This window comes from Nannospalax galili, unplaced genomic scaffold (assembly GCF_000622305.1).
Source record: "Nannospalax galili isolate Female #2095 unplaced genomic scaffold, S.galili_v1.0 scaffold39, whole genome shotgun sequence".
Taxonomy (NCBI): domain Eukaryota; kingdom Metazoa; phylum Chordata; class Mammalia; order Rodentia; family Spalacidae; genus Nannospalax; species Nannospalax galili.
In genome coordinates this window covers 5,086,143-5,098,354 of record NW_008346683.1, presented here as the reverse complement: position 1 = coordinate 5,098,354, position 12,212 = coordinate 5,086,143, and the positions used below count along the sequence as shown (strand labels likewise).

The 12,212-nt window shown below is 44.6% G+C and overlaps 1 protein-coding gene across 1 annotated transcript in view; it reads left to right on the top strand.

Moving 5' to 3' along the window:
- The window catches only part of Rfx4 (regulatory factor X4), a 178,460-nt gene that overhangs the window by 18,285 nt on the left and 147,963 nt on the right, over window positions 1-12,212 (top strand). Inside the window, exon 2 of the mRNA XM_008843124.1 lies at window positions 8,124-8,210. Coding sequence (XP_008841346.1) covers window positions 8,124-8,210 — 87 coding nt within the window. The remainder of the gene's footprint in view (window positions 1-8,123; window positions 8,211-12,212) is intronic.

The window sequence follows — 12,212 nt, the reverse complement described above, 5'->3', positions numbered from 1 at the left end:
AGTCCTGTCTCAGGCCTTCCAGGGTCATGACAGTGTCCCCGCAACCTAAAATGGCACCTCAACCCTCCTTATCCCTTTCGGTGACTCTTAACATATTTACCGTGTTCTGAAGTCATCTCACTTACTTGTTTTGGCCTGTCTCCACCAGAGAACATATAAGCCTTAAGGGACTTTACTGACCTTCTTCATCACTGGATCTTGAGCACTGATGATTGAACACTACATCAAATGTTTGACGAACATGGGAAGGAATAGAGACAAGCACAGGGTGGGGCTGTTCCTGTGGTAGGGCCCCTTCCTGGATGGAACCCAGGGGCCCCTGGGGCAGGGCCTGTGGCGTTGCCATGGCAACCCACTGACCCAAGGGGCTCTTGGTGAGGCCACAGCTGCTGCCTCCTGGGGCTCAGATTCTCTGGTGTGTCCTGGCCAATGCTGAGCCAGGGGAGGGAAAAGAAGGTCTGGGAGAGTCTGATCAAGGGGAGAATGTACCCTGGTACTGAAGGTGACGAGCGAAGGCCATGGCAACACAGTTACACTGGTAATGACTTGGGCCCTGGGTAAGGGCCCTGGGGACAGGACCTCCTTGGCAGCCACTCCTGGTGTGTCAACTCTTTTATGTAGTTTCTACAGTTGTGAGTTCCTAAAATAAGCCCCAGCAGAGTGCCTTGAAAGAGTGTTTATAAAGATAAGAATAACGTCTTCTATTTAAAACTGCTGATACTTTGTCAGGCCGCTTTTCTTCAGACCTCCCTGTTCTCACCAGCTCCTCAGAAACGAAGCTCTGTGCTTCATGCACACTCCCGACTCAAGGCCTCGCTGCTTCCCAGCGGCCTGCAAGCTTCCCGGCCTGGTATCCAAGGCCTCTGCAAGCTGCTCCTGAGGCTTTCCCACACTGGTGTCTCACCAGTCCTCGGGTCATGGGTTAGTGAATTCTTCATCTTTCCCACAGGCCCACTGGGCTGTTCACTACTCTGTGTCCTTGTCTCTGACAATAGCCTGAGGTGCTGTGTTTTCATCTTCAGTCTGACAGGTGGTGACTCCTTCAAGGATCCGCCAAAATGCTGCTCTGTCTGTGAAGCAGCCACCTGAGCTGGAAGCTGCCTTCCCTAGGCCTCCACAGCACAGCATACACCTTGATTTCTTGCTTGTTTAGGGAGAGGGCGTGCTATATATAGGACAGCATGCTGGCTTGGAGTTAGACAGACCTGACCCAGCTCAGCCACCAGCTGGCAGGGTGACTTTACTTGACCTCTCTTAAGTCTGTCCTGGTTTCCTTCTGGCAAATCAGAGTTAGTAGATTCCCTGTTTTCTGTTTCTCTGAGGAGTAGAGACAGGATATGTGAGGCAGAGTATCTGGCATGTGGAGGGGACCCTCAGGCACTGCTATATGTCACACCCCCACTGCTCATCTGTCCCCATCCCTCAGAAGTGAGCTCTGGGGTAGGGGAGATGGTGCCTTCCCTATTTTCCTTTGGCCCATGAGACTGAGTGCTTTACTTGTATTAGTTCAGCTCATCTTTGGAGAAAATTGGTGAGCAGAGGTTCAGGAAGGTCTGGGCACCTTCCCAGTGCTGCACAGCTAGTAAGTGGCTGGGCCGAGGTTTGAATCCAGTGCTCTAAATCTAAGCCTCACATTCTTCCAAGCCTGCCTCTTCTCTTTCATCTTTTGCTGACTACATCTCTCTTGGTCACTTCATGGCAGCCACCTGGACCTGCTCAAGCAAGTCCACCACACTGTTGCCTCTCTCTGACTCCTTGAAGGGCTTTCTCCATCACTGACTTGGTCTCTGCCCAAATTCCCCATCTTCAGAGGCCTTCCTCATGGAGGAGCTCCCTGTCTGTCTGTCTCTGTATCTTTGTGTTTCTTTATCACAGTCATTACCTCCAACTGGATACCCAACACTATCCTAGGCTCTTGGGGACAAGATATTGAACAAGGCAGATGAGGTCGTTTTAAGAGTAAGGAAAATAAATTTTAGAAAATGAATAAACAAAATCTTTTCAGGCTTGAAGCTTTAGTCCACCTGTGATACCCTACTGTAATATATTGAGTTCCAGTTGAATAACTTCTGTCCATTTCTTCTGTTAGAATGATAAAAAAGTCACTCTGTTATTTGTAAATGAGTACATAGACAGATTGACAGTCTAAGATCCCTGTGAAAGTACTTTGCAAACTTCCAGGACTCTGGCTTTTGATAGTCATTTTAATCTGCTCTCCTTGCTAGATCAGCATGATTGTGAAGCCTCGTGTCCAGCCTTGGGCGTGGGGCTCCTCAATGTGGCTGCTTCATAGTTCTTCCAAAGCCTCCTGGGAAATACAATAACACATGGTTCTGCTCAAACTCATTCCTTGAAACTGAGAAAAATCATTGGAAATTGGGGTTTCCGAGTCTTTGAGCCAAAGTGAAGAGGCACAAGGGTCTGCGTCTAACAATGCTCCCCAGGAAGTTAAGCTTCCCAGGAAGTAAAAAGTCATGAACTACAGATGCATCCTTCTTCCCATCCTGATCCGAGGGGAATCAGGTGAGGAGGAACAGTGCAGCAGCCCCAGAGCCTGAACTCATAGCCATCTGTAAAACCTTTGGAACATTTAGCACAGGCTTGGTTTTTACTACAGGAAGCAATTCAAGTGTGAACCAAACGCTTTCCCATGTCCCACGTGGCCCCGGAACGCAGTGCCAGTGTGTTAGTGTTCGTTGGAGCCTGCATGCTTTTAGCACCTGCACTTCGGGTTTCCACATCAAATTTCCATGGAACCATCAAAATGCAAGAATTGCTCTTAGGTTTAATTTGGACCGTGTGTTTGCCTTAAGTGACACTTGCCACACAATAGGAACCTAATATTGTTTTGAGAAGGAGAAATGCATTCAGTGATGTTTATTTATTGTGTGCAATGTCTCTGGGGCCAGGCACATCAAGCAGCTGGGTTCAAGATGAAAAACAGAGCTGGGAGCAGTAGCGCAAGCCTGGAATCCAGCGCATAGAAGGCTGAGGCAGGATTGAAAGTTAGAGGCCTGAGGCTGGAGAGATGGCTCAGTGGTTAAGAACACTGACTGTTCTTGCAGAAGACCCGGGTTCAAATTCTAGCACCCACATGTCAGCTACCAACTGTCTGTAACTCCAGTTCCAGGGAATGAATCTGACAGTATCTTCTGTTCTCTGTGGGCATTGCACGACACGGGTGCACTTACCTACCTACACTCAGGCAATACATGCATACGCATAAAAAAAAATAAAAATGATTGAAAAAAAAGAGACCAACCTGGGCTACGTCATGAGATATTGTGAAAAAAAAAAAAAGATGGAGAACAGAAGTGACAGGGTCTTGCCTTCATGAGCTGAGGAAGTATCTGATGGTCACAGAAAGTAGAAGCTAGTCTTGTTCGTGTTTTACCATCTACCCTTTTCCTCTAGCACATCTGCTTATCTCTAGAAGGCACAAAAGAGCTGTTTGTTGAATTTCACTTTGTTTTTTAATGTGGAGAGTTGCCTTTGATGTGATGTACTTTTGATATCTTATATGGTAAAGAAGATGAGGAGGAAATTCTGCAGGCGTGTGGACAGATGTGTTTATGTTCTCTGTGTTCTTTCACACACTGTGGCACTAACGCAGAGTTTATTGAGGTGAGGCTGAGAACCTTTAGGCCTGACTCTAATGGAGAGTCCAAAGAAAGAACCAACTGGGCTCCATTCCTAGGATGTTTGAGCTCTAAACTGAAGAGCCTGCCATGCATGATAAAGACATAAAGAAACACGCAAAGAATTTTAGAAAATATCATAATGTGCAGGTAGAGTTTTAGAGAAAGTTTGAATGTGGAGCAGGCTATGCTTGATGCTGAAGTGTTGGCACTGTGTTCTGAGCACCATGTGGGGCGTAGGAGGAGGAGGGAGCTTAGTTCACACTTGGAGTGAGGAATGAGGTGACAATCTTTGGGTGCTGGTCCTGCCCTCTACTAGCTGGGTGACTTGGGACAAGCCATCTTATCTCTCTGAGCCTTAGTTTTCCTACCGAAAAAGCGTCCTCTTTCTTTGTCTCTGTCTCTGTCTTTCTCTGTGTGTATTTGTGTTTGCATGTGGGTGTGTGTGGAGGTCAGAGGTCAACGTCATGTGTCTTCCTTAATCTCTCTCCACCTTGTTTATTGAGACAAGGTCTCTCACTGAGCTCACTGATTTGGCTGGCCAGGCTGGCCAGCGAGCCTCAGGGATCTTTTTGTCTCTGTCTCCCAAGCCCTGGGATTACAGGCATGCTGCCACATCCAGATTTTTACCTGGGTGCTGGGCATCTGAACTCAGGTCCTTATGCTTCCTCAGCAAGCACTTTACCTACTGAACTATCTCCCCAGACCTAAAAAATGCCTCTTAACAACACCTACTCCATAGGGTTGTCATGGGGATTCATATGATGATTTAAAAATGTGTGACCCATCATAAGGGTTCACTATAGGTTGACCTTTATTGTTGATTCACATAACCTACAAAAAAGTAAGATAAACTTTTTATTCAAAAGCCAATATATAGGTCATTCTGGTTGAGTAATTCTTGACCTCTGCACGATCAAAAATCTGTTGTTAAAAATGTTTTTAAAGCATATGAAGTTTACTTCAGTTGACCTAAAACAGAGGCCTTCTGGTCATGTGGCATAGCCTAACATAGGACATGACTTGCTGAGGCTCCTGCTGGGGATCCCACTAGGGAAGAAGACAGTGTCAAAGCAGAATTGAGGTCCAAGGCCAGTGGCCTGTTTGGATGCTTCCGTCTGTCTCACCCACCCAAACTGGATTGCAAGACCCTGGAACATGGGCACCCTGAGTGTTCAGGTTTGGCTGTAGCTGGTACTGCTCAGACCACTGTCTGCCCCATAGAGTCTACTCTGGATGCCAGACGTCCACATAGACCCAGATTAACTAGATGATGTTTAGTTAAGTGAACTGGATAGCAACAAAACAGGAGAAATTTCTTCCAAGAAATTGCTGAAACGAGTGGGGACCAGAAAAGCGGAGACGTGGCATCTGCCCTCCCACCTCAACCCCATTCCAATGAGACCAGACTTATTCTGGGTGTCGCCTGGAACAGACACCTGAAATGACATGCCGAGATCTCTCCTTTCTTCTTCTCTTGGCCCGTCTCACTGTCTCCTGTTTTGAGGCTATGCTTTCCTCCATCTCCAGAGCTGGGTCTAAGCTGCGGCAGGCAGGAGCAGGAGAAGAGCTCTTACCTGACTTGCACCCTGGTGGGCAGGGCCTGTGCCATCCCGGCCCACCTGGCACTGAGAACCAGCCCCTTTCTGGAATGTTGCCAGGTTCTTCAGACTACCCATCCTACCTCGGGGGTTCTTATGGCTGGACCAGGGCCTTCTAAGCTTAACAGGCCTGACTCTGGCACAGGTTGATCAGTGACAGGGAATATTTTCCTTGGTTCCTAGTCTCATCAAAGGGAGAAGGGTGTGTGTGTGTGTGTGTGTGTGTGTGTGTGTGTGTATGTGTGTGTACACATGTACATGTTCTGGTAGAGGCCAGAAGACAACCCCGGGTACCATTCCTCAGGCATTGTCCACCTTTTAAAAAAATATTTTATTTATTATTATTTTATGTGTATGAGTGTATCACATGCATGTATGTGAGTGCACCCGTATCGTGCAATGTTGTGCAGTGCCGCAGAGGTCAGAAGAGGGCATCAGATTCCCTGGAACTGGAGTTAAGGATGGTTCGTAGCCGCCATGTGGGTGCTGGAAATCAAACCCGGGTCCTCAGCTAGAGCATTCAGTGCTCTTAACTGCTGAGCCATCTCTCCAGCCCCAACACCTTGTTGTTTTAAAAGGCAGGGCCTCTCACTGTCCTGGTGGTCACCAGGTAGGCTAGACTGGCTGGCCAGCGAGCCCCAGGGATCTGCCATCTCTGCCTCATCAGCATCGGGATTACAAGCATGTGCCACTACACCCAGCTTTTTTACATGGATTCTGGGTATCTAACTCAGGTCCTAGTGCTTGCCTTCCTGAGCCATCTTCCAAGTACCTGGCACTACTTTTTATGGTGTGGTTTGGTACAGGTCACCCACAGTCACTGACCCCAACCCTGGATGCTGCCAGGGAAATAGGCTATGGCTGGAAATAGTGAGGAAATGTCAGTGAGGACATTCTGGAGAGGGTCCTGGAGCCTCACAAGGAGATGAGCTTCTGGATATAATGTTGTAACAAACATCCACCTTGTACACCCGGCCTTCAGAAGCTGATTGCCTCCCTGAGGTGCGTTTGAGTTCTGGAAGGAATTGTTCATTCATGCTTTAGCATCTGTGCACCTCAGAATTGCCTCCAAAATACAAGATTCCCATATCCTGTTAACAAGATGGCTCTTGTTCCTCTCCTTGGATATTTTTTCCCTTATTTATAATTTTGGAAGCAGCTTTTAAAAGAACAGTTTGTTGGGACATAAACTATAAAACAGAACAAAATCCAGCACTTCTCCCTGCTGCTTGCCCTTGCTTTGTCCCTGTCTGTGGAGCGATCTTGTCCACCTGGCTTCTTTATTCCGTTGGTCACCTAAGATATCAGCTAACACCCTTCTCCTCAGTTTTCAGAAGGAAGAGGAGTCACATCATTTAACTTCCCCCTAAGCCTCAGTTACTTTCTAGGAGAAGTTGCGATTGAAATCCTTGCTTCTGAGAGTTTCTATGAGGACCGAATGAGGTAGCATAAAAGAGGATGTGGCATATTGAGACAGATGTTCAGCAGATGCCAGCTCCCATATTACAGAGAAGGCACTGAGTCCAGGGGTGGTGGTACACACCTATAATCCCAGCACTCGAGATGTTGAGGAAGGAAGATCACCAGCCCGAGTTACACATTGACTGACTTCAAGGACAAAGTGGGCTACACAAGGAGACTATCACAGCAGAAATCAAAGGAGAAGAAAGCAACAAGAGATTGGCTTGCTCAAAGGCACATGGCCATGCGTATGGCCAGTCCTGCCTAGGGCCACACATGCGTTCCCAAGAACCAGCATGTTATATAAATTCACACAATAAAAAAAAAGAGTTTATTGGAAAAATAAGTTTAGGGACACAAAGCTCAAAAACATTATCACTGCAGACACTCAGTCATTAGGAGATATGCAATGCAATGACTATGGAACTGTGCTTTAGCAAAGACCTGAAGATAGATTTTGGAAGCAGAAGGGTGACATCTTGTGAGTTACTATGCAGGGGAATTATTCAGGCAGAAGTGACTTAGCTCTGTGGACTCTCAAGTGGCTGGTGGAGTGGGAGTGTTTTGCATATTTCTTTGGGCTTCGTTCAACTAAATACAACAGTTTTCTTCTTCACCTAATGCTTGGTATAGAAGAAATGAGGTGTAAGGCAACACAAAGTTTGCACTGTGTTCACACTGTTCCATCAGATTCATTTGCACTGGATTATACTAGTGTGTTCAAAGCAAGCAATTGACTGTACGTGGTTGATGTTGTTGAATGACTGAATAGTGTGTGCTCTAGAAAATGGAATAACATTATGCTACATCGTGAAAAATATACCCTTAATTAACTTTGGAAATTGGATAGAAAATCATACACCTTTGGATTTTTAAAGTCTACGTAGCTACTCTGGTGCGTTTGATTTCTCCACCTGCTGTGGTCTCTAGTCTATGCTCGGAGTGTCCCCTTCGGGGTCACTCGACAAAGGAGCCAGGTGTCCTGCTCTCCTTCTCCACTTCAATCAGATTCCCCATGGTTATATTTGCTTCTTTTTTGTTTTTACTGGAGGAATATATTCTACTGCTGGTAAATGAGTTTGCAGAGCGGCTTGGTTGACAAAATCATGTGTTTTGGAATGTATCTTATTTGTAAAGAAAGATGATCCTCAGTCGGTAGTATTAGGCTACGAATATTCTAGAATCAGTAGAATTTGACCACAAAATCTTCACGTGGGGTTTCAAATGGTCATGCTGTCTCCAAGCTATTCAGCAAAATCTCACATGCAATGGTCCACTGGGAACTGTAGGTACAATCAATCCACTTCCAGTCCAGGCCAATCTGCAGGAGGGTTCAAGAACACATGCATCTAATGCGTTTATGATGTTCCTGTCACCTCACAAACAGCAACTCTGTGATTTCTTTTTTTGTTTTTTTCTATAGAGAGCTGGATTGAAAGATGTCTCAATGAAAGTGAAAACAAACGTTATTCCAGCCACACATCTCTGGGGAATGTTTCTAATGATGAAAGTAAGTGCTCAAATCTCATCCTCTATGACATCCCAGGCATGCCAATGTGCTGATGGGAGGGGAGCACCTCTGGCTAGCCACAGTAGGGAAACACCTAACCTGGAACACCCCCAAGCCTGCCCTGGAGCTTTCTGCAGAGTGAATGGAGTCTGGTCACATGGGGCATGACAATCTGGGCTGAGGAGAGCCTTGCTTGCTGTTTACAGGCCTTTCTCCCACAGCAGATCTGCTAGCCTGTATCCCCACAAATCCCATTACAGTGACGCTCCAATTGGGCAAATGCAGTCCCTGAAGGAGAAAACATTCTCGGTGCCCACTGTCAATGTAGGTTTAATGTAGCTGTGTTATGTGCATGTTGCTTTAGAATGACAAAGGTCCTTGCTGTTGGAAAGTAAAAATGTCTCCGAACCTCGACTAGGAGCTCAAGTTCTCAACTGCAAGATGTAAATGCTGTTTATACCTTTCCCTACATTATGGTTATGGCAGACCAGGCCTTTGGGGGACAGAAGATAACTCATGACTTGTATTTGCCCTTCAGCACTAAAACGGGGCACAGCTTGTTGTAAATGTCACTTCCAGCAGGATCAGAAGTGTCTTCTCCTTTGGATGGACTCCATCTTACCTCAGTTTTCTTCAAGCCTGAGTCTGGGCTGCCGCCACCCCCAGCATGTTCCTTAGACTTACAGCATTTGTTATATGGAGGTAGTTTCCTAGCTTGCTGAGTTTTTTTTTTTAAAATCAGGACTTTTTAATTTCATCAAGTGTTTTCTCTGTGTCGATTAGTATGATCGTATGTTTTCCCTTCATTCTGTTAATGTAGTATATTATGTCAACTTTTATATGTTGGCCCATCTTTGCAAGTAATTCATCCTATTTGATCATTGTAGAATCCCGTTAGTATGCTGGGTGAATTCTGTTTGCTAGTGTTTTGTTGAGGATGTTTGTGTCAGTAACAAGAGATGCTAGCCTGTAGTTTTCCTTTTTCTTAGTGTCTGTCTTGCTTTGGTGTCATGGTGTGGCTGGCTTTGAGTGTGGAAATGTGCCCGACTCTTCCATTTGTTACGAATTCAAGAAGGATTGGTGCTCTGAACATTCTTGTGTCTTTGGTGGACATGAGCACTTGTGTCTGCTGGTATCTTCCAAGGAATAGAATTGCTAATCACAAGATAATGCATATTTAGCTTTAGTAGATAGTGTCATACAGTTTTCTAAAGCAGTTGTGCTGGGGCTGGAGAGACAGCTCTCTGGTTAAGAACTTTCAGTGCTCTTCCAGAGGACCAGGGTTTGGTTCCCAGCACCCACATGGTGGCTGATATCAGTCCTTATCTCCAGTGCCAGAGGATTTGATGCCCTCTTCTGGCTTCCATGGGCATTACATGCATGAATATACTTACATGCATGCAGGCAAAACAGTCATACACAGAAAATAGTAATCAATTATAAAAAGTAAAATAGTTGTGCCAATTTAGGCTTCCAGCAGAACTAAAGTTTTGGTTGAACCATCTTTTGGTATAGCCATTCCTTTCAATATTAGCTATTCATGTGGGTATAAATTGTGTGTCACTGGGTTTTTAATTTGCATTTCCCTGATAAATAATGAGTATACTATCATATACTTATTATTCAATGGCCTGTTCAAGTCTTTTGACTATGTTTTTAAAACATGTTATCTTCTCTTTAATGATTTATGAGTTGTTTCTATATCCTGAATAGGAATATTTCCTAGTTAAAACTGTTAGAAATATCTTCTCTTGGTTTATGGCTTGCCTTTTCATTCTGTGTGAGTGTGTCAGTGCATGTGTGTGCATGGTGGGGTAGACAAGTGGAAGCATGGAGGTCAGAGGTCAGTGTTGGGTGATTCATAGGAGCACCCACTTTTTTTTCTGAGACAGGGTCTCTCACTGGCTTAGAGCTTGCCTGAGTAGATTAGGCTGGCTGGGCAGTAAGGCCCAAGGAATCTGTCTCTGCCTCTGCTGCACTGGGGGTACAAGCACTCTTGCCATGCACAGATTTTCACATGGGTTCTAAGAATCAAACTCTGGTCTTCATGCTTGTAAGGCAAGTACTTTACTGACTGAGCTATCTCCCCTGCCTTCTTTTCATTCTCTTAACCATTCATTCATTCATTCATTCATTCATTCATTCATTCTTCATTCATTCATTCTTCATTCATTTTTTTGAGACAGGGTCTCACTGTGTAGCCCTGACTGGCCTGGAACTTACTATGCAGACCAGGCTGGCCTCCAACTCACAGAAATCTGCCTGCCTCTGCCTCCCAAATGCTGGAATTGAAGGCATGCACCACTACACCTAGTTTAATGTTAATTTTTGATGAATAGACATTCTTAAATATTTTTACATTTATTTATTTATTGGGGGAGTAGGGGCAAGTAAGCTGCAGTGCACCTGTGGAGGTCAGAGGACAACTTGCAAGAGTCACTTCTCTCCTTCCACCATATGGGTCTCAGAGATTTAATTCAGGTTGTCAAGCTTGGTAACAAGCACCTTAACCCACTGAGCCATCTCGATGGCACCCAGACGTTCTTAATGGTAATAAATTCAATTTATCAAGGTTTTTCTCTTACAGTTAGTGCTTTTTGTATTTTATTAAAAAAAATTTGCCTGCCTCAAGGTCATGAAGATTTTTTATGGTACCGTATAGATTTTTATTATTTTACTATTTTTATCAACAATCCATCTGGAATTTTTGCATCTAAGTGTGAAAGAGATGTCAAAGCTCTTTGTTTCTTAGTGGTTTTGAACCAATAAAGTTCTACTTCTTGAAAAAGTCATCCTTTACTCACTGAATTCCAGTGGTTCCTTTGTCATAAATTGCAGGCCATATGTGTTAGAGGACATGTTCTCATTGAGTAGAGCAGGCTGACCTGGGACTGGTTATGCAGCCCAGGCTGATTTCAGTCTTGCACCTGCCTCCCTAATGCTGGGATTACAGATATGCAGCACCATGTCTTACTTTTCTTCTTTAAGATTGTTCTGGTGATCTGTTTTCTTACCAATTCCATGTGGACATTAGAATAGCTGGGAATATTTTTAGATATATGGAAAAAAATCTACTAAGGTTTTTAAAAAATAAAATTGCAATAAGTTAAATCTATTAGAATTTTGGGGGGCTGGAGAAATGGCTCAGTAGTTAAGAGCATTTATTGCTCTTCTAGAGGACCCTGGCTCAATTCCCAGCAACCACATCAGGCAGCTCACAACTGCCGGTAACTCCAGCTCACAGGTGCCTGTAACTCCAGGGATCCCACACTCTCTTCTGGCCTCCTTGGGCACTGACATACACATGGTGCACATACATACATGTAGGCACACACACATACACATAAAATAAAAGTAAATATTTTTTTTTTTTAAATTTGGGAAAAACTGACAACTTAGCAATCTTCAATTTCTAATTTATATGTGCAACATTAGATCTCTATATTTAGAACATATTTAATTTTTCCAAGAAATGTTAGGCATATTTCAAAATGGAGGCTTTATGCATCTTACTTTAGATTTATTCATAAGTGCTGATGTATTTTTTTTTCTAATTAGTACTTCACTAACACTTGAAAGTATACTTGCTTTGTCAGGTACAAGTAATTTATCATGAATTATTACTTATGAATTTGCTTTTGGTACAGATTGATCAAACCCAGGGTTTTGCACATGCTAGACAAGGATTTTGCCTCTGAACTGTTGTGTTTGTTTTGTTTTGTTTTGTTTTGTTTTTGTGATAGGGTTTTGCTATGTAGTCTAGGCTGGTGTCCTAGTTTGTTCTTCATTGCTGTGACAAAATACTCTGACCACTATCAACTTGGGGAGGAAAGGGTTTATTCAGCTTACATCTCCCGGGCCTCAGTTCATCAGGGAGCCCAAGGTAGGAACTCAGGGCAGGAACCTGGAAGCAGGAGCTGGAGCACAGGCCATGGAGGAAAACTGCTTACTGGCTTGCTCCCCTGGCCCCTGCTCAGCCTGCTTTCTTATGCAACACAGGCC